General features: G+C 57.4%; 1 protein-coding gene across 1 annotated transcript; it reads left to right on the plus strand.

Annotated features, from left to right (window-relative positions):
* Positions 1 to 5,903: 5,903 nt before the first annotated feature.
* TAMALIN (trafficking regulator and scaffold protein tamalin) lies at positions 5,904 to 26,230 on the plus strand. The gene is made up of 8 exons (XM_037883996.2): positions 5,904 to 6,098; positions 15,664 to 15,713; positions 21,220 to 21,274; positions 22,112 to 22,214; positions 22,969 to 23,062; positions 23,720 to 23,786; positions 23,873 to 23,939; positions 24,192 to 26,230. Exons 1-8 carry the CDS (start codon positions 5,922 to 5,924, stop codon positions 24,647 to 24,649), a joined length of 1,071 nt encoding a protein of 356 aa, XP_037739924.1. The 5' UTR covers positions 5,904 to 5,921; the 3' UTR covers positions 24,650 to 26,230.
* Positions 26,231 to 26,602: the final 372 nt, after the last annotated feature.

Consider the following 26,602-nt stretch of genomic DNA (forward strand, 5'->3'; position numbering starts at 1 on the left):
TGTGTTTGGAACTGGGGCTTGAGTGCCGCTGCTGGTCTCTCCCCAGTCTCCAAGGATGATGCTTTTTGATATTGCCCCATGAACTTGTGAGAGGTTTGACCCCCTCTGGGAACAGCTGTTTCTGTCCAGTACTGGGAGGGTGAGGAGCGGATCCCTGCCAACCCCTCCTAAAATGGCAATTCCAAGAACAAACCCAGCAAAAGGAGGGAACTCTACATAACTTGCATCATTCCAGAAGAAGTTCCTGCAATGTTGGAGTCAAGCTGTTGTGAAATCTCCCTCAGCTGCCAGCCATCTGCCCCCAGACACTTGGCTTTTGAGTTCATCCTCACTGAGAAATGTTCTGTAGCTAACAGTGCATCAGTTCATTCCTTGCTAAAAATTAAAGCCAGCTGCTGAATCCAATCCACACACACAGTGGAAATATTTTCTTGAAGGTGTTTCGGGCCAGGCCCTGTTGCAGAAAAGCAGTTGGTTTTAGGTCCTGTCTATGCTACTGTCAAAACCGGGGCAGCACTAGCTGGACTGTAAGCATAGAATCAGAGAGTCATGGAAACGTCAGAACCTTGAGAAGTCATCAAGTCCAGTTCCCTGCACTGGGGCAGGACCAAGTAAACCTAGACCAGCCCTGATAGGTGTTTGTCCAACCTGTCCTTAAAAACCTCCAACCTCCCTTGTAGGCCTATTCCAGAGCTTAACTACTCTTAGAGTTAAAGTTTCCCCTAATATCTAACCTAAATCTCCCTTGCTGCAGATTAAGCCCACTACTTCTCATCCTACCTCCAATGGACGTGGAGAGCAATTGGTCCCAGTCATCTTTGTAACAGCCCTTAACGTTTTTGAAGACTGTTATCTGGTCTCCCCCCCAGTCTTCTTCTCTGACGACTAAACATGCCTAGTTTTGTTAATCTTTCATAAGAGCAGCCAGACTGGGTCAGATCAATGGTCCATCTAGCCCAGTGTCTTGTCTTCTGACAGTGGCTAATGTCAAGTACTTCAGAGGGACTGAACAGAACAGGGCAATTTGGTGAGTGATCCATCTCCTGTTGTCCAGTTCCACCTTCTGGTTTAGGAACACCCAGAACATGGGGCTGTGTCCCTGACCATCTCGGCCAACAGCTAGTGATGGACCTAGCCTCCATGAACTTATCCTTCACAACATCCCCTGGCAATGAGTTCCACAGGTTGACTGTGTGTTGTGTGAAGATGAACTTCCTTATGTTTGTCTTAAACTAGCTGCCTATTTATATTATTGTGTAACCCCTGGTTCATGTGTTATGTGGAGGGGTAAATAACACTTCCTTATTAACTTTCTCCACACCATTTGTGATTTTATAGACATTGATCATCTCTCCCTTTAGTGTCTTTTTTCTAAGCTTTCCTCATAGGTCAGGTTTTCTAAACCTGTTATATTTCCGTTGCTCTCCTCCAATGCTCTACAATTTGTCCACATCTTTCCTAAAGTGAGGCATCCAGAACTGGACACAGTCCTCCAGCCGAGGCCTAACCAGTTCCAAGTAGAGTGGGGTGATTACCTCCCGTGGCTTACATACGACACTCCTGTTAATACACCCCAGACTATTAGCCTTTTTCACAGCTGTGTCACATTGACACACATTCGACTTGTGATCCACTATTACCCCAGATCCTTTCCAGCAGCACTTCCACCTGGCCCGTTATTCCCCATTCTGTAGGTGTGCATTTGATTTTTCCTTCCACAGTGAAGTACTTTGCACTTGTCTTTATTGAATTTCATCCTGGGGTGAGCTTGTAAGCATGGGGATCGCTAGCAGGTTTGCCTAGATTTGGCTAAGTCCTGCAGGGGGAATCCCTTACCTGCCAGCCTCCCTACTCCTGGATCACACCCACTTGTGCTCAGTGGACCAGCTCTGATGTCTCCAAGATTTGGTTGTACTCTGGTGTTATCCCCACTCCTGCAGATGGGGGAGGACTAGAATGTTTACATGATTTGCACAGAGGGTGTCAGAGATACATCTTGCAATCCCATAGCTGCCTCATAGGGGTGAGCTCCTGTACTCATGTGTAGGACCCACTGAAGTCCTCAGAATTCTCCCTGGGGTCAGCTTCAGGATCAAGGCCTTTGTAAGGCTGCTGGGGCAGGGACCATGAGTTTTGTTTGTACAGCTTCTAGCGCACTGGGGACAGTGCTAGAAACAACAACCATAGAGATCCAGAACCAGAATCCAGGTGTCCAGACTGCAAGTGGCTGCACTAGCCACTCTGCTCCCCATTATTCCCTGGTTCAGGAGGGCCTGCGAGGTGCTATACAAAGCCATAATCAGCCGTGCAAAGCATGTAAAACCTCAGTGTTTTAGGCTTATCTACCGGGGAAGGAGGAATCCAGAAAGTTTGGTAATTAAGGGTCTGTAGCTTCTTCCCAGTTCCTTCTTCACATCACGTAACAAGGCTGCTCTTGGATGCGTTTTGGGGGGCTCACAAACCCAAGGCGGGGAGGGTGTAAATACATAGACACGACTTACTGGGCAGGAAACCACTTTTGCAATTTTCAGAGTAACAGCCGTGTTAGTCTGTATTCGCAAAAAGAAAAGGAGTCCTTGTGGCACCTTAGAGACTAACCAATTTATTTGAGCATGAGCTTTCGTGAGCTACAGCTCATGCTCAAATAAATTGGTTAGTCTCTAAGGTGCCACACGTACTCCTTCACTTTTGCAATTGAGCAAGATGGACAACAGAGGGCAACACACGCCAGCAGATAAATTGACTCCAGCCAAAGGAAGCCAGAGCTGCAGCTTCAGCTCCTGTTGTGTTTGGACCCTGCGTTCCGATGGAGGCTCTGCTGTCCTGGAGGGAGCTCACCAGTGGGCCGTCAGTAAATATGTATTTTCCCTTCTGCCGCCTATTTCGCCCAAGGATCTCAAAGCACTTTACCACGATCGATTGGTGATGTCTCAAAAGGGCTGTATGGCAAAGGTATCATTCTATAGATGGGGAAATGGGGGCACAGCGAGGGGAAGTGACTCTCAGTGACAGGATAGGCAGCCAGGCAGGCTAGGCCTGGGTCAGTACGAAGCTGGGGAACCTCTGAGCAGCAGCCAGCGCTGCAGGAAGTGGGGTAGGGGAGATGCCAGGCAGCATGGTCCAGTGCAAGTCCCCTTCTCTCTGTGGAGAGGGGATACCCGTGTTGGGAAGGTCCTTGGGCTGCTTGGCTGAAAAGCACAGCGTAAGTCTGGCAGGAGGCTTTATGAATCTAGCCCTGGCCTCCTCCCACAGGGATGTGGTAAGGCCTACGTAGTGAATGTCTGCTGAGCCCCGGGAATGAAAGGCACCACAGAAATGCAAAGGGTGTTCCCATGTCTGATCCCAGATTGGCTTTGATAACACGGCTGGTTCTACCCACTCTCCGCACTGCACAGCCCGTGCACAGGTGGGAGAGGAAACAGTGACTGCTGAGACTAGTGCTGGGGAAGCAGGAAGAGCAGCGGGGTGGTCAGCTATCATAGCCCTGGTGTCCCTTAGAAAAATCTGGGTTGGTTCCCTCACAGGAGTCCAGGACAGCGACTAAAGCTACAGAGGTGGCAGCTCCTGCGGTTAGCTCACCAGCCTAGGTGATGGGAGACCCAGCTTCTCTTCTTGGCTGGCATTGCTTTGCTGTGTGCCCCGTGCAAGTCATTCAGACCCCGGACTTTCAGAGGTGCTGCAGATGCTCGGCATCTCTGAACACCAGGCTGCCAAGTGCTCTATGCCTCAGTTTCCCCACCTGTCCAAAGGGGACACATGTGCGTGTCCCCTTCACACACTATAACCCTTAATGAGGTTATATGAGTGTGCCAGCAAGTGTCCAGTTCAATGGGTGCATGCAGCTCACACCCATGTGTGCGTGTCCCAGGGGAGAACATGGCTCTGCACTTCTGTATTTCACTTCTCCTTTTTGAGGCTTCCTATAAAGACCTGTTAGTGCAAGGGTCACTGCGGTTAGGCCTACGTCTGACCTGCGTAAAACAGTCACTGGCTGAGCTCGGTTTTAGTGTTAAAGGAAAATGGATCTTGTGGGTAAGGCAGTGCACCGTGACACAGGGCACCTGGTTCCACTCCCAGCTCTGCCCCCGGCCTCCTGCGCACCCTTAGACCATTCACTTCATCTTTCTGGGCCTCATTTCCCCATCTGTAAAACGAATGATAACCCTCCCCTCAGCGTGGTTGGCTGTTTGGGGGTGAAGCTCTCCGGGGCAGGCGCTGTCACTCGTTTTGTATTTGTGCAGCACAACAGGGCCCTGAGCTTGGCTGGGACCTTTATGTCCTGTAAATAATAAAAGGAAAAGCGTTAATTGACTAAGGGGCACATTCAAGTGGCCCCAAAACAAAACCCCTCTTTACAGAGGCTGGTATGAATAGAAATGAGTTAACCTATTTGTTTGATAGACGTTCAAGTGAAAGCAGTTCTATTTGGATTTAAACATTCCCTTGTAGTGTTCGCTACCAAATGGTGCAGGAAGGGTGTGAAACCCTGATCTTGCAATAAACTCTGTACCTGTGGACCCCACTCCAGGATCTGGCCCTTGGTGAATGCATGGCGACCAAATCATGACAGGACAAGCCGTAATCCATTTTCCAAGATGAAAGAAATGCACAAAGAGAAGGGAGGGCCACATCACTGATGAAAAATACAGTAAATATAGGCGTTTCAGATGAGTTTAGCATTGCTAATCCGACTGTTTTAACAAGACAGTGCCTCTTTCTCTATAACTCCATGTCACGGGGGATGCCGAGAAATGCACCAGCCAAGACTTTCCCCGGAGTCTAGTTTTGGGTGTCTGACTCGAGTCACCTGAAATGGACTCCTCTGAAAATCAGCTCCCTTCGAGACGTATCAAGTTGGACACCCAAAGGCGCTGGTCATGGGCCCCCTTTTAATAATAATAATTAATAATAATAAATTTAATAGTAACCTCTCTCTCTGTCTCTCTCTCTCTCGTATGCAGGCGTCAGCGTGTGACACCCAGGTTCTGTAACCACAGGCTGGCCCCTGGATCCTGGAGGCTGGCGCTGCCGTTCTCGGGCTGGGTTATTGTCTGTGATGTTGTCGCAGGGTGGGGAGGAACCCGGGCAAAGCCCGGTCAAGTGGGCTGCTGAGCCTGGTCCAGGATCTACGATCAAGTGGACAAGGAAGGAGGTGCAGCGATGGGCGCCTGAGGTTAGCGCGTTAGGCTCTTGACCACTGCGGCTTCCACTCTGTAAGGACACGATTTTTGGCTCCCTGGCGGCGCTGAGATGCGTCCGTGCAGGGCTGAAGACCGGTAGCGCTCTTGTCCGAGAGTGCGCGAGCTGCCACGTACGGGGTCTCGAGAGAGCAGCCGTGGGATCACACCCTGGCCACCGGAGTTGGATTCCTCCCCGAAATAGGAGGAAACCCGGATGGCCCAGGCTCAGGGAATAAACATGACTGCTCCCCAGCCTCTATCCTTTGCAATTGCAACCGTTATGAGGGTGGGGTTTATGTGTCTAGGGGAGGAGTTTCCTGAAGGGGGTGGAGTTTATATCCAATGGGGAGGGGTTTATGTGCCATGGGGAGGAGATTCCCTGGGTGGAGGTGGGCTCCTGGGGTGGTTTCTGAGCGAGGGGCCAGCTTTACTCGCGGAAGGGGCGTGGTTTGTGAGCCACAGGGCGGAGTTTTGCTGGAGGGGGCGTGGCCTCCCATCTTTAGAGGCGGGGCGTCCGTGGAAGGAGGCGTGGCCTCCCCCTGTATCAGGATCGCGGGTGTGATCGAAGGGGCGTGGCGCAGCGGGGTTCCCTGTGGAAAGGGGCGCGGCCTCTCCCTGCCGGGGCGGGGCCTGTGTGGAAGGGGGCGTGTCCCCCTCCCCGTGGGCGTGTCCGCCGGCCGCCCCGCCCCCCCCGGGCCGATATAGCCTCGTGCGCCGGCCGCCCGCGCCCCACGCCCGGCCATGACCCTGCGGCGCCTGCAGCGGCTCCAGCCCAAGGAGGAGGACGCGGCGGGGGCAGCTGCCCTGGACCCGGGCCCCGCGGGGGGCGGCCCCTTCCCGGCGCTGGGCGGCTGCCGGGCGGCCGAGATGTACCGGGCGCTGGCGGCCTCCGGGGGCACCTTGCCCCGGGCCCGTAAGGTACGGACCGGACCGGGACCGAGCGCCCCCCCGCCCCGGGACAGGGACCGAGCGCCCCGGGTCCGGACCCTCCCTGCCCCCTAGGTCCCTCCCCGACCGGGGCCGCTGGGTACGGACCGGACCGGGACCGAGCGCCCCCCCCCCCGGGACAGGGACCGAGCCCCCCGGGTCCGGACCCTCCCTGCCCCCGCTGGGTACGGACCGGACCGGGACCAAGCGCCCCCCCCGCCCCCCGGGACAGGGACCGAGCCCCCCAGGGTCTGGACCCTCCCTGCCCCCTAGATCCCTCCCCGACCGGGGCCGCTGGGTCCGGACCGGACCGGGACCGAGCGGCCCCCCCCCCCCGGGACAGGGACCGAGCGCCCCGGGTAAGGACCCTCCCTGCCCCCTAGATCCCTCCCCGACAGGGGCCGCTAGGTAGGGACTGGACCGGGACCGAGCGCCCCCCCCCCCCGGGACAGTGACCGAGCCCCCCCAGGGTTTGGACCCTCCCTGCCCCCTAAGTCTCTCCCCGACAGGGGCTGCTAGGTACAGACCGTACTGGGACCGAGCGTGCCCCCCTGCAGGACAGGGACCGAGCCCCCCAGGGTCCGAACCCTCCCTGCCCCCTAGATCCCTCCCCGACAGGGGCCTCTAGGTAGGGACCGGACCGGGGCCAAGCGCCCACCCACCTCCGCCCCGGGACAGGGACCGAGCCCCCCAGGGTCTGGACCCTCCCTGCCCCCTAGGTCCCTCCCCGACCGGGGCCGCTGGGTACGGACTGGGACCGAGTGCCCCCCCCCCCCCCCCCGCGGGACAGGGACCGAGCGCCCTGGGTCCGGACCCTCCCTGCCCCCTAGGTCCCTCCCCGACCGGAGCCGCTAGGTAGGGACTGGACCGGGACCGAGCGCCCACCACCCCCGCCCCTGGGACAGGGACCAAGCCCCCCAGGGTCTGGACCCTCCCTGCCCCTGAGATTCCTCCCTGACCGGGACCACTAGGTATGGACCAGACCGCGACCGAGCTTCCCAGGGTCTGGATCCTCCCTGCCCCTTAGACCCCCCCCCCCCCCCCGACCAGGCCTGAGCCCCCCAGGGTCTGGACCCTCCTGCCCCTGAGCTTCCCACCCCACCAGACCCTCTAGGTACAGACTGAACTGGGACTGAGCCCCCCAGTGTCTGGTCCCTCCCTGCCCTCTGGACCCCCCACCCTCCCACCGGGCATGCAAGGTACAGACCGAACCGAGGCCAAGCGCCACCCCCCTGACTGGGACCGAGCCCCCAGGGTCCAGACCCTCCTGCCCCTGAGCCTCCCACCCCACCAGACCCGCTAGGTACAGACCAAACTGGGAGCAGGGCCAAGCCGAAACCCCCCTGGACCGAACCCTCTCTGCCCCAAAGCCTCCCACCTCACTGAGCCCGCTAGGTAGGGACTGACATGCTGACGCCCCCCAGTACCTCCTTGCCCTGGAGCCCACTTGCTCTGGGACCGAACCCCACCCCCACTCCTGAGCGCTCCCTCCAGGATTGGGATCGAGCCCAGACCCTCCCAGCCCCCACCCCACCAGACCCATTAAGTACAAATGGATGCTGCCCCTGAACCTCCTACCCCACTATGCCCACGAGCTTTGGACCAAGCCCTGCGCGACCCTCCCTGTCTTGTCTCCTCCCTGGGGTGCAGCCGGCACCTTGTGTTGTCCCAATGCGTCACCTCCCCACCCACGGTGTGTGGGATGCAGGGAAAGGCCACAGGTTCCCCTCAGCCCCCAGGGACCCACCAGCTCTAGGGCATATCCCTCCTGTGTGTGATACCACCCCGGCCCTATGGCACCCCCAGGGCCAGCTTCCCCTAACTGAGACTCAGCCCTCCAAGAGCATCCGGAACCCGGGGCCTGTGGTGCTGCTGGGGCCGCGGAGAGGGGTGCGTTTAAATCCTCCTGCTTTCGGGTCTGAACTGACCCCAGCGGGGTGGGCATTAGGGAGGAGCAGCCTCCGCAGGACAGGCTTCCCTGTACCTGCTCCCATCTTCTGAAAACAGCCGCTGCCAGGCCCTGCTGGAGATGGGACACTGGGCTAGAAGGGCCACTGCTCTGAGCGGGCAGTTCCTGGGACCAGATGGTCAATGCAGACAACTTGTCCCCCTTGTTGATCATCAAACTCTACATGGCTGGAGTTCTATGTAACTTGGAGAGGAGGGGATATGGGGGGGGAGGGTAACTTCTTTTGCATATAAATCAGTGGCATGTTCCACTTAATGCTTATAGAGACGCTGATGGGTTAAACTCAAGATGTAAAGCTTTACAAAGATCTGATACAGTTCTGGCTCTCTGCTGGTTTCCTTCCTGCCTGCCTCTCACAGTAACAAAGGACCAGTAACAAAGGCAATGAAGAAGCTAGTTGGTTTTGTTTTTGTTATAGTCCTCTCTAGGTCATTTCTACCAGCTTTTCATGCCCTAGCCCAGTGCCACAATGCTTGGGTTGTAAACAATGCAGGGAATTGTTTGGGTTTAAACCTAACTTCTCACTGAAACTCTTTTTAAAAAAACAAACAAAAAAAACCTCATGAATTTTCCACTGACCTCTGTAAAAGCTGATTATACGTGACGCTTAAGTGTAGGGCTTAAATCTGACATGACATGTTCTAGTGGGAAGAGAACACCTTAGGCTCATTATGTGGCCAGGGTCACTGAAAATTTTTACACAACATGGAGGAAAATAACTTTAAGAAACTTTGCCCCTCGTGGCCTGAGAGACGTTCTGTCTAAGGCTGTCAACTGACTTAGGCTGGTCCCTGGAAAAAAAATCCTGGCATTTCATGTAAAAGGGTTGCTTCCAAAACTGGGGCTTAAGTTGGTAACTGGCTTAATCTGCTGGGCATGATGGGAGAGTAAATATTAGGGTGCTGGAAAGTGAAGTGTTTGAAATGTCTTGGTTTAAAAAGTTTTCTATGTCTTGAACCAAGTTATCAAAACTTTGCCCAGAGAGAACTGGCTGTCGGTGGGAAAGAAAGGGCCGAGTCGGCAGAACTACGGGAGCGTAGCCCATAGTTTGCTCTAGTGTGAGCATTCCTATCTCGTCAGCATGTATTTGTGTCAAAAGCACTTATTCAGGGCTCTGGGAGCTTGTGCACATGCTAGAAGTCATATGAGCATAGGGACAAGCATCCGTAACACTCTCCCATCCGCCCCAAAACAGACGCTGTCTCTCACAATATAAATTGTCCCTATAATCAACTTGCCATCAACAGTTGCCTTTGATATCCCTCAACCTGTAGGGTTTTAGTCAGGTCACATCAAACCCCTTAAATTCCACCTGGAAAGGAACTGGAAGCTAGTACCTGTTTTGGAGCAATTTCCTGTGGCCAGTGCTTCAGGGGAAGCCATAAAACCCCACAACGTCCCCTAGCTGTGCAGATTTCCAAGTGACAAGCAGGGGAGGAGAAATTCCTTCCTGACCCCTGCTGGCAGCCATGGCTAGAAGCATGAGGATCGAGAACACTTATAGCGCTCACTTAAGTATTGGGACAATGGATGCTGTTTTTCATACCCTTCCTACAGCACCAGTGCTTTGCAGGCAAAGACAGGTCCATAGAACATGCCGACCAAGTTAGACCCAGCACAGCAAGGGATGGGATGGGGGTTAGGATCAGAACACAGGCTGTGCTTTCAGTGTGAACACCCCTCGTTGGCTACAGGCCAGTGTTCAGTCCTCTTCTGACAGCTGTTGAAACCACTTGCTTCCCTGAGTAATATCCTCTAGCGGGGAGTTCACCGGTCAGTTATGTGCTTTTTACGGAGTGAGATGCAGGCATTGGAGCTGTGGGGGGGTGTGTGTGTGGGCATTACTGGAGAAATAAGGACTCGCTTCCTGTCCAGCTTTCCCACCCCCGTGGCATCCTGGAAACACTCAGCCGCTGTTCGCCAGGAGCTCTGAACGCCGTGCTCTTGGTGGGGCCTGTCCTCTCTCGGAGGCTACAGGTTCTAAGCGATCAACTTTTGGGAGCGTGATTGGATCTTTCGGGGTGCCTGTGATGGGACAGCAGGCTTGGCTCTGCGTGTCCGGGTGTCACGGCCGCTTCAGGACACGGTGACGCAATTGTCCAGGAAGTGAGGAACATCATGAAACAATTGGTGGGGGAGACAAAGAAACAAATGACTTCTCAGGTTCCCTTTTTCAATAAGCTTTTCTCAATGAGGGTGGCTAACGTGTGTGAGGTCAGGAATAGAGCTGTGGAAGCCATGTCTAGTTGCCTTTTTGATCTCTGTGACTAAGCCACATCAGCGTAACTTGCTGAGGTGGGGGGGGTGGTTTTTAGGCGCTCTCTGTCTAGTCAGACGTCAAGAGCTCCCGAAGAGCAAAGTGGATTCTCTTGTCTCCTGCCAAGACAGAAAAACTGTCGCCTAAATACGGATGCTGCAATCTCTTGCGGTTGTGGGGGATCTATGTATCTGCGAAGTTATGCTGTGTCCCCCCCCGCCCCCCCGGTGCCCACGTAGAAAGCTGAGTTTGCACCCCTAGCTGGGAACTCCTGTCTCACAAGCTGAACCAGTTGGAAGTGAACGATACAGACGCACCAACCTGTTGCTCAAACAGCATCTTCTCGGATTCTAGCCCCCGGGGCGCAGGCTGCCCCTTGGTGCAGAGCTGGGCGTCGGGGCTCTCGGGTCTGCGCCCAGCACTGCTGCTGACTGGCTGTGACCTGAGTAGGGCACGTCCCCTTCACATCAGCTTCCCCTGCTGGAAAGTGGGATAATACCGCTCTGCACGCTCCTCTGGCTTCCCCTGGGTGCAGAGCGCAAGAGGAGCGGGGTGTTACTGGGCGCAGGCTGCTAGTGCCGGCTGTGAGTGCTAGGCCAGGACCACTGAGCTTGCAATCTGAGTGAGGCAGAGCAGACAGGATGTGTGGGGAGGCCGGCAGGAGAGAGTCACTGGAGTTTTGACTCCTGTGGCCAGGAGGGAAGGCACCCGGGAGGGCTCTGAAGGCAGTGGGTGTTGACTTGGCAGGGCAGACTGGCCCTTTGGCCTTCAGCTGGCCATGCTCTGGTCCCCCCAGAGCGTGGGAGCTCTTTCTCTAGGACTCTGCGTGCTTTATGCACTCGTTCTTGGGTGTAACTCAGGCTCCTGGCAGCTCAAGCTGTGGGGGACGCCCCTTCCATGCTGAACCATAGGCTGGCGCTCGGGGCACAGACAGACGTCACTCAGAGGCATTGCACAAACTTTCCTAGCCATCCCTCAAAGCAAGTGAGACTTTCAGTCTCCGAGGAAACTTCCTGAAAGTGGCTGGGGGCTAGATGGGGCGGAGGGAGGGGGAAACGAGAGGCTGGTGATGCAAAGATCTTCAGAAGAGAAGTGAATCTAGAGGCTGATGCTCTGCCAAGAAACTAGAAGTTAAACTAGGAAGTCATGGATGTAGCTTCTGTGGAGTTGCACTCTTAGCTTCCTGGTGGGGAGGGGTGGGGTGGAATAGTTTCCACATCAAACTTCCTGGAGGGGGTCACTGCTGGAGGGGATGGCTTCATGGTCTGATCATCACATTTGAAATGGTTTGACTTCCTGGAGCAGTGGGTTCCAAGCCCAGGAGGGCTGACTCAATGCAGAGTCCTGGAGCTGGCAGAAGGAACAGTCAAAAGGCTGCCAAAGCGCAAAGGGGACAGCAGGCCTTGTGTTGGTGCCAGAGGGAACTAGGACCCAGCAAGCATCAGCCAGAACAGGGCTTCAGTGCATCTGGGGCTTAATCCCCAGAGCACAGGGTATGTGTCCAGGGGGTTGGCTGCACAGTGCATTGGGTCTACGCCTTTGCATCCACTTAGCTCCTCAGCACCTCTGGAGGACAGAGATGTGTGTTCTGGGCAGGTCACAGTGGGAAGACCCTGCACTTCTCTGCTTGGATGCTAATGATAACAGCCTGCCTTCCCCTGATCCTTTACCCAAATCTCCCCTCCCCCCACCCGCCCTGCACTGCTGTCCCTCCTGACACCCCTGAGCCAGCTGCACTCCAGTGGCTTGTGAGCGCTCGTGTGTGCACGGTCTGGGGTCTTCCAGGCTGAGACTCAGCTGTGCAGAAACGTGAAGAAAGCCGGATAGTGGCAAACCAGGCCCCACCCAGGCGCTGGTGCCTCCAGCCCCAGGCAGGAAACCAGCTCTGCTGGCGAGTGGATGAACCGCGTGGTTTGTTTGTGGAGCTGTCGGGAAGCAGGACCGGCGCATTTCACTTTCAAAACCTGGATTTCCATAGGAGGCGCAGAGCCATTTGCATGGTCAGTTTTGTTGTAAATTTATCAGCACCCGGCTCCTCCGAGCACAGAGCTCCCTCCCTTGTTTTGGGGGGGAGAGGGGGAGGGGATTAAATTTCCACTCTGACTCCAGCATGTCCCAGCTGGGGAGGGTAGACCTGGCAGGTGCGGCCCATCATTACCTAGGGAGGTGGTGGAATCTCCTTCCTTCGAGGTTTTTCAGGTCAGGCTTGACAAAGCCCTGGCTGGGATGATTTAGTTGGGGATTGGCCCTGCCCTGAGCAGGGGGTTGGACTAGCTGACCTCCCGAGGTCCCTTCCAACCTGGACAGTCTGTGATTCTATGATCGTTACCCGCATGCCTGCCCAGCAGAAGTAACAGTGCCCCACCCCCAGGCCGTGGTGTCTGTCCGTGCTGCCTCGGGCTTCGTGTTGGAAGCACATGTTTGCACAAGAGCCTGTTTAATTACACAGGGCAACACCAGGTCCATGGTTGTTGCTTAATTGTTTGATTCTGCCAGGGACCAAATGGAGGACCGGGGCGGGGGGGAATTTTATCCTTGGAGATAGAGCAGCAGCTCCCAGCTGGCTGCTGTCTGAAGCTGCCTCGCTCTGCTCCACTCAGGAAGGGCTGTGGCCAGGCCTCTGGAGTATTTATTTATTCTCTGTGCTCTTTCCTCCCGTGGTGCAGGAGCTTGGCTAATCTGGCGGCTGCAGGGGCTCCCTGGGCTTCAGCTGGCTGGCCGGCTCGCATCTTAGCGGCGTCCCCGACCGGGCTGGCTGTGCGTACGCGTCCTGCCCGCTAGCACCACGGAATTGGCCAGGGTGGCATTCGGCAGGTGGCAGCCCGGCCCGCGGAGCCCGTGGGCAGCCCTTCTCTCTGACCCGGCCTTAGGAAGGAAGATGAGCCCGACTTGCGAGGGCAGGGTGCTAAGTGGGAGAGGTACGCTGGGCTGACGGTGCAGTCGAGCTGTGGGGGAAGACGGAGGCTTTGGCTGGCGATCCGGGGAGCTTGGGGCAACGTTCTAGCCCAGTGTTTATTTTCAAACCAAATTCCAATTGTGCGGGGCGGCTGGGCTTTTCAAAGGCAGTTTAATAAAAACCTGCTGTCTGCTTTGTGGCCGCTGCGAGCGGGGATCGGGTTGAACCAAAGAGCAGCAAAAAAAGACACTTGGTGACAAAGCCCCGTCTTTATAGTCGGCCGCTGTTTGTGCCTCGGCCGAGATGTCTGAAATTCTCACGGCTGACTATGAAGTGGGTTCTGGGGCCGCCCACCTCTGGGGGGTCCATTTATACTAATTCTTCTGCCTTGCCACTGCCTCCCGTCAGGCGTTGGTTCCCCGTTTTTTAAATGACCAACAATGAGGGGGATTGTTGAATTTTGCATTAAAAATCTGACTTTGGAGTAAAACAAAGAGGGCTTTCTGTCCGCGGGGCTTTCGTCTTCCAGCCCCACAAAGCACTTGCCATGGCACGCCATGTACAGAACGTGACAGGATCCAGCGATTCCGTTTGACGTCAGAACGGGGGACAAGTGTTAAACAGATGCAAGCTCCAGCTTAAATCAAAGCATGATTCGATCTGTCCCCTGGCCTGGTGGGGTCTGCTTGCGGCCAGAGCAGGGCCTGCTGTTTGTCCTCTGTAGCACATCTCGTTCCCAAGTGCTTCACGAACGGTGTCAAGGCGTCACTTGCTCCGCTGCCAAAATGCAGCTGCGTCTGGGGTGACGTGCAGCCACTGTTGAAATGACCCATCCGCCCTGCACATTCAGGAGCCCAGTGCACCATTTCCCTGCAGGCAGGACTAGGAAAGCTGGTGTGGGGGGCGGGTAATTGCCCAGCTAAAATTTCCCGAGGTTGCTGTCCCTCTCACGAAGAGGGACAATGGGATCTGAAAGCGCCGCGGGACTTTGGTGTCTCCTCTCGCGCAAAGGGCAGCGCCCCCTGCCGTGAGATCTGCTCCCTAGCATCGGGCTGGGGCGGGAATGGAGCCAGGGCGTGGCTGGCTTGATGCCTCCTGGGGCTGTTGGCAGGTCTCACAGTGCCTGGGCTGGATGCTGTGAGACGCTGGCAAGTCGCAGGCTTGGGCAGTGCCTGCAGAGTTCGGGGTCCGTGTGCCCTGCCGGAAGAGACCCCCGGCTGGGTCAGCTGACTCAAGCTGCAGGACTGAACATTGCAGTGGTCAGGCCCTGGCTTTGAAACCCTGAGAGGGCCTGGGGCAGAGAGCCTGGGCTCCAGCCCCTGGGTCTGCACTGCCCCGTCCGGTGCCGCAGCCAGAGCCCCGCGGGCCGGCGTCAGCTGACCCGGGCTCAGACTCGGTGCTGCAGGGCTCTCTTGTGGTGCTGGGTGGCTGATTTCAGGAGTAAATAGCTGTGTCTTGTCCTGCTGTTGCAGCCTGGCGCTTCCCATCGGGGCAGCCGCCAAGGGGCTCCCCTGGCCACAGAGCGGGAGGCGGATGCTGGAGGGCCGGGGGCTCCACATTGGGAGGGGTTTTAAAACACCTGCTTGAGCTGGGCAGTGTCTGCTGGTGCCCGTCTGGGACGTAGCAGCTGGGCAGGGGGTGGCTGCCTGACCCTGAAGGGCTCCAAAGGGGCAGAGCCCGGCCCCTCTTCCCATTGCCCCTGGAGCCCTTTCTAAGGGCCCGCCGGAGCTGCTGGGGGAGGCAGATTTTACACTTGGTTGCACCGGACGCTGGTACACAGATTGTGCCCTGGCGAATCTGTGGCTTGGGAAAAGGCGGGGCGCAGGGGAGCGGTTTGGTGGCCCTGGGGTAGAGGTGAGCTCTGCCCGGGTCCCTTGGGTACACGGAGACGTGTCACAGCGCGGAACCTGACTGTATGCTGGGTGGCAGCCCTGTGGGAAGGCAGAACCTGCCGCCCCTCCCTCCACATTCACACGTGCCCTGCAGCTAGGGCCCGGGATGGCATTGGCTCTCCATCTGGCAGTTGGGATCCCTGGGGCCTGGCCCAGCCATTGACTCGCTTTGTGACTGGCCGGGCTGGGTCAGACCTGAGGGTCCCTCCAGTCCCGTGTCCTGGCTCCAGCAGGGGCCAACAAAACTGAGCTCATCCCCCGGCTTTCTGGGCTTTATATCCCTGCCGCACTGTTAGCCGTGATCGCTGGGCCAGGTCACTCCCTCTCTGCCTAGCTGCCTTCCCCGGGGGCAGGGAAGCGGGGTTAGGGGGCTCCGGGGCTCACCTGCCTGGTGCTATGGAAGGGCCACGTGCTCTGTCGCCTGGCAGTTCTGCAGCAACGCTCTGGGGTCCCGTGGCAGAAGTGTCTGCGATTGCACGCCGAGCGCAGGGGGGAAGGGATCAGCCTGTCTAACGTTGCTCTGTTTTCTCACTCTCTCCTAGGGCTCTGGATTCCGATGGAAACCGCTGAGCCAGTCCCCGGAGCAGCACCGGTAAGCAACACTGCTTCCTTAGCCCAAACAATAACCGGGGCCAGCAAAAGTCTCTTCTGACCTCTGAGCACAGCAGCCTGGAGCGCCCGCTTCGGGGAGCTCGTCCCGTTGGCGGAGGAGCGGTGTCACGCTCCTTCCCCCTCTCCCAGCCAGAGCAGCCTCTGGCTGCTCGTTAGCATCTCGACAGGCTCATAAAAAGCAGCCTCTGGTTTCTGATCAGCTCTTGGGTGTCGGCCGTTAACAGTCAAGGGCACTTCCCCCGGTTGTGGCTGTGATGGCAGGCGGTGCCCACTCCTCAGATCAGGCATGCAAACCAGCTTGTGGTCTGTGGGGCTGGGCCAGGGCAGGGGGTAAGGGGAACAACCCCATGGTGGCCTGCCAGCAAGGGAGGGAGGCTAATTGTGTGGTATTTATTAAAAAAAAAAAAAAAAAAAAAAAAAAAACCAAACCCAACAGCAAAACAAAAAAAACCCAGCCTAATATCAGAAGTTTCCTGAATTCCTAAAGCTTCAGGGAAGTTTAAATGTTCCCTCTGCGCCCCAAACGCAGCTGCACTGGGCTCGGGCAGGAACACTAGTTCCTTCCGTGCTCTGAACCCCTGGGAACAGGCCAAGCCGAGTGGGGATGCCAGGAGTGAACCAGCATTGGGCTGCAAAGTCAATTGGTGCCTCAGAAGCGTTCCATTTGTAACTAGCTCCCCTGGCTGGGGGCAGGTGGATGTGCTAAGGGGCCATTGGGGCTGGGGACCAACACGTAGCTTGGCCTTGTGGGGAGTTCATAGAATCATAGGACTGGAAGGGACCTTGAGAGGTCATCTAGTCCAGTCCCCTGCACTCGTGGCAGGACTGCGTATTATCTAGACCATCCCTGACAGGCGTTTGTCCAACCTGCTCTTAAAAATCCCCAAAGATGGAGATTCCACAACCGCCCTAGGCAATTTATTCCAGTGCTTCACCACCCTGACCGTTAGGAAGCTTTTCCTAATGTCCAACCTGAACCGCCCTTGCTGCAATTTAAGCCCATTGCTTCTTGACTATCCTCAAAGGTTAAGAACAACAATTTTTCTCCCTCCTCCTTGTAACAACTTTCTATGTACTTGAAAACTGTTATGTCCCCTCTGTCTTCTCTTTTCCAGACTAAACAAACCCAGTTTTTTCAATCTTCCCTCATAGGTCATGTTTTCTGGACCTTTAATCATTTTTGTTGCTCTTCTCTGGACTCTCTCCAATTTGTCCACATCCTTCCTGAAATGTGGCGCCTAGAACTGGACACAATACTCCAGTTGAGGCCTAATCAGCGCAGAGTAGAGCGGAAGAATTACTTCTCGTGTCTTGCTCACAATACTCCTGCTAATACGTCCCAGAATGATGTTTGCTTTTTTTGCAACAGCGTTACACTGTTGACTCATATTTAGCTTGTGATGCACTATGACCCCCAGCTCCCTTTCTGCAGTACTCCTTCCTAGGCAGTCATTTCCCATTTTGTATGTGTGCACCTGACTGTTCCTTCCTAAGTGGAGTACTTTGCACTTGTCCTTATTCAGTTTCATCCTATTTAGTTCAGACCATTTCTCCAAAGTGTACTCTGTATGCCATTATCTCAATCAGTGATGAAGATATTGAACAGAACCGGACCCAGAACTGATCCCAGTGGGACGCCACTTGTTATGCTCTTCCAGCTTGACTGTGAGCTACTGATAACTACTGTCTGGGAAGGATTTTCCAACCAGTTTTGCACCCACCTTATAGTAGCTCCATCTAGGTTGTATTTCCCTAGTTTGTTTATGAGAAGGTCGTGCGAGACCGTATCAAAAGCCTTACTAAAGTCAAGATATAGCACATCTCCTGCTTCCCCCCCATCCACGAGGCTTGTTACCCTGTCAAAGAAAACTAGCGGTTGGTTTGACACAATTTGTTCGTGACAAATCCATGCTGACTGTTACTTATCACCTCATTATCTTCTAGGTGTTTTGCAAATTGATTGCTTAATTATTTGCTCCATTCTCTTTCCGGGTACAGAAGTTAAGCTGACTGGTCTGTAATTCCCTGGGTTGTCCTTATTTCCCTTTTTATAGAGGGGCACTATATTTGCCCTTTTCCAATCTTCTGGAATGTCTCCCATCTTCCATGACTTCTCAGAGATCATTGCTAATGGCTCAGATATCTCCTCAGTCAGCTCCTTAAGTATTCTAGGATGCATTTCATCAGGCCCTGGTGATTTGAAGACATCTAACTTGTCTAAGTAATTTTTGACTTGTTCTTTCCCTATTTTAGACTCTGATCCTACCTCATTCTCACTGGCATTCACTATATTAGACGTCCAGTCGCCACCAACCTTCTTGGTGAAAACCGAAACAAAGAAGTCATTAAGCACCTCTGCCACATTTTCTGTTGTCTCTCCCCCCTCATTGAGTAATGGGTCTACTCTGTCCTTGGTCTTCCTCTTGCGTCAATGTATTTGTAGAATGTTTTCTTGTTACCCTTTATGTCCCTAGCTAGATTGATCTCATTTTGTGCCCTGGCCTTTCTAATTTTGTTCCTTTCTAATGTTTGTTTATATTCATCCTTTGTAATTTGACCGAGTTTCCACTTTTTGTAGGACTCTTTTGAGCTTTAGATCACTGAAGAGCTCCTGGTTAAGCCAGGGTGGTCTCTTGCCATGCTTTCTATCTTCTCTACGCAGTGGGATAGTTCTGCACACTAAGGTGTTGGAAAGGTCTGCAGTCAGCAAGGGATCAGAGCACACAGGGTGGGGGCCTTGCAGGGCCGATTACCTGACTGTCAGAGGATCTGAACACCCTCCACAGGGTGGGTCCCCAGCATGCCCAGAAATCCATCCTGCATCGTAAAACCAAGGCTGCGTGCCAGGAAAACCCATTAACCCTTTGGGCTCTGGGCACAAACCTGCTGAAAAGCCCCAGAGGCTGCAGCTCCCCTTCGGAGTGCTGGATTTGCTCACTCGCTGGCTTTTATCTCAGCCTTCCTGGGGTTTCAGGGTGACCATTCACCACTCAGTCCCACCAGGTTGGAAGCTGCAAGCTCTGCTCAGGACTGGGCCTTTAGCAAGGCCGTGACAGCAATGACCGAGTTGCAGGAGCATCTGTTTGAACCACAAAGAGGAGTCTATAAATAAAGGCTATTTTGAGCAGTTAGCCATGGCAGGTGATTGCGTGGGGGCAGGGGGAAATGATGAATTTTCTTTACCAGAGGGTGAAATTCTCCCAAGTTAAATAAGACCCATTATGAGCCAGATGCGTGGCTGGGGGCCCTCTAGCGGCGCTTGTTAAGTACCCGCTATGGGGCAGGCGTGACACATCGCACGCGAGACTGTCCATGGCCTCTGGAACGCCAGCAGCCTGATGGTGTGGGGATCCTTTCCCTCTGCAAGGCTGACACCAGAGCTGGGAAAGGGCCCCTCAGATTTTGTGCTGGCACCGGCTGCTGCTGTCCTGCCTGGTCGGTGCAAACCGGGTGTGTGATGGGGGCTTTTCCCCTCCTAGGACTCTGGCTCCTGCCATTGCAGGGGCTGGGCTCTGGCCCAGGGAGGTCTCTCCTCTCCAGCCTCTGTGGCGCATGTAAGAGAAATTCAAAGCCGGCTTTAATTATCCAAGTGCCAGAAGGATCCAGCTGGCAGCTGAGTCAGTCTCTCGCACATGGACTCTTGAGAGGGCTTTGGAAAAATCCCAGCCCTCAGCCCCTCAGCGTGGAGTCCTGCTGGAGCGTGAGGTGGTGCTTGGGACCTGATTTGTCCCAGGCTGCAAACCGGCTGTACACAGTGGTGTCCTAACTCGCCCCATGCGACCCCCCCCCAGACTTGCTGCTTCCCAGGGGCTCGGGCTGTCCCCTCGGTGGGGCTGGCGTGGCCATTGGCTAGAGTCAATGGGATGGCTGGAAGTGCAGCTCTTTTCCTGCCAGCTACACATGGGAAAAGCTGCATCCCCTTCGGGAAGGGGCGCCTGGGCTTAATTCTGAACTGAAGGGCTTGTCTGCACTAGGAGCCTGGGAATCTCTGCTGGCGACGCAGAGCCGCTGGCTTTAAAGCGGGGCTTGCAGCTGGGTTACGTGTCTGCACTGGGAGCCCAGACGCGGGGGGGGTCTGTTACCCTCGTGCGAGTGGTGCTTTACCCTCATAAACGTGTTACACTAGTGTAGTGTCAAAACCGGGGGCTTGCCTTAGTAGCTACGCTGGAGCAGAGATCCCGAGGCCCCAGACAAGCCGCCTCCTGGGGAAAATAAAACCGATCACAGCCCCGATGTTTTGGGTGCCGGAAATGGGACCAGTGGAAACCTGCCATCAATCCAGGCTCCTTCCAGCGGAGACTAGGATGGTAACCCTTGGGCAGCACGTGGGGGGGCAGGGCTTGTGAGCCATCCCATGTCATGTCCTCCAAGGCTTTCTGACAGGGCTGCACCACTGTCCCCATTTTCAGTGGGGGGGCGGGACATGAGGTGCAGAGAGGTTAAGGGACACTCCCAAGTTCACAGCACCAGGTAGTGTCAGACTCGGTTTCCTGACAGCAGCGATGATCCTCGGTGCGCCTCCAGGTTTGCCGACAGTTCCTTTATCTCTGCGCCCCCTGACGCCCCGGAGAAGGCTCATGACTCACACTGAATCTCGGGCGGGAGGTGTTCTGCAAAGGCTTAATTCAGTGAAAACGCTGAAGCAGCTGCTTGGCCAAGGGACACGATGCGCTTTCCTGCCGCCTGCCTGCCTGCATTGTTCTGGAGCACGGGAATAAACCCATTTGGGGCGTAATCGCTGAGCTGTGGGCAGGGGATGCTTACGCAGCTTGTTAAATAACACGCTTCGGGGAGGGGCGGGACCAGCCCGCGGGCAGCTGTGAAACGGGGTGGCCTGCGGGGTGGGGCCTGAGGCTTGGGACACAGAGCCCAGTAGGGAGAGTCAGGGTGGATTCCCCTTTCGTGGTGGGGGGGTGGGGTTCAGCTCTGGGTCGGGCCGACGCTGAAGTAATCACATCTGTGTCGCTGTCTTTTCCCCTCTCCTGCCCCTTGCTGGGGAAGCTGCACAATTAAACATGGCTCTGGCCTCAAATAGATCATTCCTGCTTTAAACCCGGGAGCTGGGACTCCTGGGCTCTAGTTCCAGCTCTTAGAGGGATTGCAGTCCAGTGCCTGGAGCAGGGGGACCAAGAGCCAGGACTCCAGGGTCCTTGTCCTGGCTCTGCTACTGACCTGCTGTGTAACCTTGGGCAAGTCACTTAACCCTTCTGTGCCTCAGACCCTGGCTCAAGGCCCCTGGGAGAGAGGAAGCGTCACTGGGATTTGAACCTGCTTTGGGACAAGGGGGGTTGAGTTTGGTAGCTGTGCTCCATGCCAGCGAGATGCCGCTGGGGGACGGGGGGATATCCCCGGTGCTGCAGTGAACAGTAGCAGTGACATGGGTGAGACGCAGCCCTGGGGGCCGTGGCTCCGTTCTGGGCACACGGCCCTGGGCGGGGCTGAACTGGGAGTCTCAGGCCGCTGCTGATGGCCCGTTTTCTCCCCAGGAAGGTGATCACGCTGGAGAAGGAGGCAGAGGAGACATTTGGATTTGAGATCCAGGTGAGTGGCCTCCCTGAGGGCAGAGAAATCAGCTGGCACTCGCTCTAAGAAAACCGACCTGAAGTGGGATTCGGATCATGGTTCTACCAGGCAGCGCTGGCCAGGCAGGCCCCCTGGGGACCAAAGGCTGCCTCTCCTAGCCACCACTCCTCCCGGCTGGTGGTGCCGGGGGCCGGCTGGTGCGCCGCACGGCCCAGTGTAGGCGTCCCAGCCCCAGCAGAGCGGTGCGCAGCCGTTCAGGGCTGTCGGGCACGGGGGTGGGGTTGCCCTGTGGCTGTGGTCGGCTGTTACCGGCAGCGCTGCTCCCTAGAGCAGTAGCACGCTCGCGGGGCGGAGGAGCTGCCCTGGTTTCAGCGATTTCAAACCAGACCTTGCTCTGCATTTACAGTATTTTTAAACTGCTTCCGAGCCAGAGTTTATTTTTAGCAGCGATGATGCCGAAGTTACAGAAACCGCCCCCGACTCAGTCACAGTTCAGATGGCGGGAGGGGGCCGGCAGCTCACGCAAAGCAGCCATCTGGAGCGGGCTGGGTTTGGGGGCCCATGGGGGGGCCCCCGTCGCTGGGCGTTGCTAAGCACTATGCAAATGGTGGTTAAATACGGATCGTTGGGGGGGGCGGCTCCTGACGTGCGGGAGGCTGGCGCAGGGATGCGGAGCTGGGGGAGGCGGCGTAGGCAGCCCCTGGATCCTTAGCTGTAGCGGAGACCTGGGGAGGGAACGCGGCGCTGGGAGATGGATGGTGCTAACCTCGGGGCTGGAGGCTTCCCGTGTATCTCGCCGGCCGGCCAGTGCTCGCTCAGCCCTTCCCACTAACTGGCAGTGGCTGCTCATTCCAGACCTATGGACTCCACCACCAAGACCAGAACAGCGTGGAAATGTTCACCTTTGTCTGCCGGGTCCACGAGGGGAGCCCAGCCCAGTTAGCAGGGCTCATACCCGGTAAGTGCATCGCGGCAGCTCCCCGGGGCTCGGTCCCCATCTCACACACCGGGGCGGGACGAGGTCTGGAGGTTGGGGAGGCCAGCCCATGATTGCACGGGGGGCCTGTCAGAGCCAGGGGTAGGACCAAGGCATCCAGCGGGCTGAGGGACCCAGGCGTCCTGGCTTCCAGGGGCAGGTGTGAGGGGGAAGTCACAAGCGCTGCCCTTTGCAATCGCTCCTGTTTGCACGCAGCCCCTGGCGGGTGCCAGGCACACAGGCAGTCTCCCCCGCCTTATCATGTCACCACACATGCCACTGCCCGGTGCAGCCCAGCGCAGGAAGTGACTTCTGCAAACTTCACTGGGGCATGGGGCCCTCCAGGAGCAGACAGGTTGGGGTGCGGTAGCCCTGAGCTCTGCCATGGGCTGGTTCTTGTGAAGCTCCCAGCCAGCCAGATTCCAGCTGGAAGCCAGGACTCCTGGGTTCTGTCCCTGGCCCGGGGAAGGGGTTGGGGGCTCGTGGTTAGAGCTGTGGTGGCCGGGAGCCAGGACTGTGGGTTCTTGTCCAGTTGTGCCCTGAGTTTAACCTGGGGAAAGTCCCTTCTGTGCCGTGTGGCTCAGGCTGCCCTGCCCCCTTTGTGCAGAGCCCGGGGTTAGTGTGGGAGGAGGGCTGGGAAGGGTGCAGCTGCGTCAGCCAGTCCCCTGCGGGGGCACCGAGCTGAGGTTCGTGCCCATAGGCGTGGGCGGCTCTGAGTGCTCTGTCTGCTTCGCAGGAGACACCGTCACCGTGGTGAACGGGCTGAACGTGGAGGGCGTCCGACACCGCGAGATCGTGGAAATCATCAAGGCCTCTGGGAACGTGCTCAGGTGAGATGCCTGCAGCCGCCCCGGGGAGCGGGAGAGCTGGGGCTGCATTTCCCGTGCTCCATGTGGGAGGTGGGGATCCACTGCCCCAGTGCTCTGGAGCCTGGCTGGCTTGTCCCGGAGGGGGGGCCGGGCAGGCGGAAGCAGCCAGTGCTCACGGGAACCGGCTTCCTCAGAAAATAACCCCTGCCTCAGAGGGACTGGGGGTTGCCCTGGTGCGGCCTGGCTCCCGGAGCACTGGCTGGGGAGGCTCGTAGCCAGGGGGGACGGGCCACCCTTGGAGTGCCCCTGGCTGCGAGGGAGCCTGCTCCAGCTCCGACCCCTTTGCCTGGTAACGAGCCGAAATGAAGGCTCCTTCCCCTCTGCTGCGGGACTTTGTCAGGCCCAGCTCAGCCCCAGGCCCCTGCTGCCAGGGGGCAGGAGGTGGATGAGCTGGTCCCAGGACAGCCCAAGGACCCCACCTGGCGAGGTGGCTTCCTGTGCTGGCCTGAACTCCGGAGAGCTGAAAAAACATCCAATGACCCTTTGCTGCAGGGGTTTGGGGGGGTGTCTTCAGAGAACACCCCCTTTGTCGTGGGGCAGGGGAAGTTGGCAGGGGGACCCCCTTTCTCCAGGGGGCTGCGATTCGGTTGATCGCTACCAGAAGCTTGTCTCTTGCAGGCTGGAGACGCTGTACGGGACGTCCATCCGGAGAGCGGAGCTGGAGGCTCGGCTGCAGTACCTAAAGGTGAGGCCGTGACCTGGAGTGAGCGACCCGCCCGTCCGCAGCCAGGTCCCCGCCGGGCGGCTCTAACTGGCCTGTCTGTCTTGCAGCAAAGCCTGTATGAGAAGTGGGGGGAGTACCGCTCGCTGATGGTCCAGGAGCAGAGGCTGGTGCGTGGTGAGTGGGGGCGCTGGGCTGCGGGTGCGTGTTTTGCTGTGGGAGTGCAAAGCAGCTGGAGCGGGGTGGGAACCTCCCCTTTCTCACACCCAGAGTGCTGGCTAAACGGGACCATCTGGGAACTGCTGGGACCAGTCGGGGAGGGGACTAGTCTGGTAGCTGAGTCCCCGAATCTCTTGCCTGGCTCCTGGGCTGGCCGCTGCGCTGTGCGTCCCGGCGCCTGGCCTGTTCTAACGCCCCTCGTCCCCCCAGGGATCGTGGTGAAAGACCCCAGTATCTACGACACGCTGGAATCCGTCCGCTCCTGCCTGCACGGCGCTGGGCTCGTGAGCGGCTCCGTCTCCTTCGGGAAGATGCTGTCGGACGCGGGCAGCACGTCCAGCTGCGTCAGCACCGCCACCGAGGAGAGCGAGGACTCTGTCTACCAGACCTGCTTCTTCGACTCGGCCGATTCCCTGGATGGGCACCCTGGGCGGGACGGGGGCAGCGCCCCCCCAGCCCTCTCCCAGCGCCGGCCCGCCCTGACCCGCAGCGCCAGCGTCAAGTGCAGCAGCAACGGGGCCGTGGGCCACTTCTGGGAGAGGCCAGGTGACCAAAAGAACTGCACGGTCACGCCCCGCAAGAGCAAACACACCAGCTTCCGGAAGCGGCTCCTCAAGTTCATCCCAGGACTGAACCGCTCTCTGGAGGAGGAGGAGAGCCACCTGTAGGGGGCGCTGGCTGCCGGGGTGGGGGCACAGAGGCCACGGGGGGCCACCAAGTGGCCAAGTTTTAAGAAGTTTGGTTGGTTTATTTATTTATTTATTTATTATCCCGGTTGGTGCCGGCGCCCTGGCGGAGCGTGGGGCCAGGGCCTGGGTTTCAGTGCTGGGGCGGGGGGGAGGCTCTGCTGTGAAGGGCAGAGGGGATTTTCGCTCTCCCTCCCCCCACCCCCGAAGGAGAAACACATAAGGGGATGGGGGGCAGCAGGAGCTGGATCCAGCCCCAGCAGCAGCCTGGGTGCCTGCTCGTGGGAACTGCTGGAGGAGGGAGCTGGGCCCCTCTGCGCGATTAGGGGTGATTTTTCAGGTGTCCTGGGGGAATGGGCCCTTTGCTTCCAGGCCTCATGTGACCAAACCCCTCCAGTAGCTGCGGGGAGTGGATGCGCTGATGGGTCAGAGCCTGTTTGAGGCTGCGTCAAAACAAGCTCTGCCCTGAGGCCGGTACCATCGGCAGGGAGGCTGCGGGAGCAGAGAGCAACTGTTCCTTCCCCAGGCAGCGCCTCCAGCATGAGGCGTGGGAGAGGCTGGCCGTGCCCCTGCCCTGTGTCTCCAGGGGGCCAGGACTGTCCCGGGAAGAGAGGGATCCTGGTGCTACCCCAGAGGCTCGCAGCAGCCGTGACAAGTGCTCCGAACGGAGCCGTGGCCAGAGGGATCTCGGAGCAGGCAGCCCCTTCCCCTGACGCAGCGGGGAGCCTCCTGGCCCGGAAAGGTGTTGGGTCCCCCCCACTGCTTTCCCCTGGAAGGCAGCCAGCAGCTCTGCTCTGTTCCAGCCACATCCTCCTCCTGTCTCTGCAGCGTCAGGGCTCTGCGTGACTTCCTGCGAAGTCTGGGCTCTTGTCAGCCCCATTTCTGGCACTGGCTCCCGGCCCAAAGGTGACTGAACTGTGGGGCTGTCCGTGTCTCTCCACCACACCGCTCGGCCTGGTGACGCATTAGGCCTGTGATGGAAGGTCCCTTTGTAACCTCCTGACGCCAGCAGAACTGCTCGTCACTCTGAGACCGCGGTGCGGAGGCTGTCGCGTGGCCGGGATCAGACCCTGGGGATGGCTGGCCCAGAGGCGAGCTAGCATCTTACTGGGGCGTGTCCGCTCTCTGGGACGAGGAGTCAGCGCGAACGGACAGCCCTGGCCTGGGAGCAGGATGGGGTTGTATGGCCGAGGGTGACTCCATGTTCTTCTGACTTGCAGCCCTTCAGGAAACGGCTTTACGTCTCCATCCTCGTGCTCAGTCCCTCTTGCAGGGGGAGGGCAGAGAAATTGGTTCCACGGAGCAGAGGGGAACTTCCCAGCAAAGCTGGTTCTTATCTCAGGAAATAGCCACGGAAGAGGGTGGCTCAGCAAGCGAGGGCTCCCCGCTGGACGGAGCCCCCACCCCCCAGGCCGCAGTAGACAGCAGAGGGGGGCAGGGCTGCGGCTGGACACGGGTGTGGTCAGCTGTGGTGGGGGGAGGTGTGAGGTTTTGTACGGACACGGATGGCGCCGTTAAAATGCTTGGCACGGATTCTGATCAATACAATGAGACTGTTTTGCATCCGCGTGTGTCTGTTGTACTTTCACCTTGGATCGCTCGCTTCCAGAGATGGGGAAGCCTTTGTGTCCCCGAGGGGGATGGGGTGGGTCGGGGGAGCGGGGAGGCGAAAGGACGCTCCCCTGGGGTGAGTGGCAGACCTGGCTCCGGAACCCAGGCGTCCGGACTCCCAGCCCCATGCACCTTGCATGGGCTGAGTGGCTCAGAGGATGTCTCCATTAAGCTCCTCTGTTAACCCCCCCATGAGTGTCTGTGTCTATGGGGGGCCACGCTTTGCCCTTGGGTGAGCTCTCTCCAGCACAGCCACACCCCCTCACTGGGCGGCAAAGGGGGGATGGGAACTGACCATGTGCAGCAGCCCTTGCCCGCACTGTA

The sequence above is a fragment of the Chelonia mydas genome, chromosome 20 (genome assembly GCF_015237465.2).
Source record: "Chelonia mydas isolate rCheMyd1 chromosome 20, rCheMyd1.pri.v2, whole genome shotgun sequence".
NCBI classification, from domain to species: Eukaryota; Metazoa; Chordata; order Testudines; family Cheloniidae; genus Chelonia; species Chelonia mydas.

Bases quoted from the DNA above. Each gene is read 5' to 3' on its own strand.
- TAMALIN (XM_037883996.2), top strand. From the start codon at position 5,922: ATGACCCTGCGGCGCCTGCAGCGGCTCCAGCCCAAGGAGGAGGACGCG. The intron at 22,215-22,968 runs GTAAGTGCATCG...TCTGCTTCGCAG, and splicing joins GTTAGCAGGGCTCATACCCG to GAGACACCGTCACCGTGGTG. The intron at 23,787-23,872 runs GTGAGGCCGTGA...TCTGTCTTGCAG, and splicing joins CTCGGCTGCAGTACCTAAAG to CAAAGCCTGTATGAGAAGTG.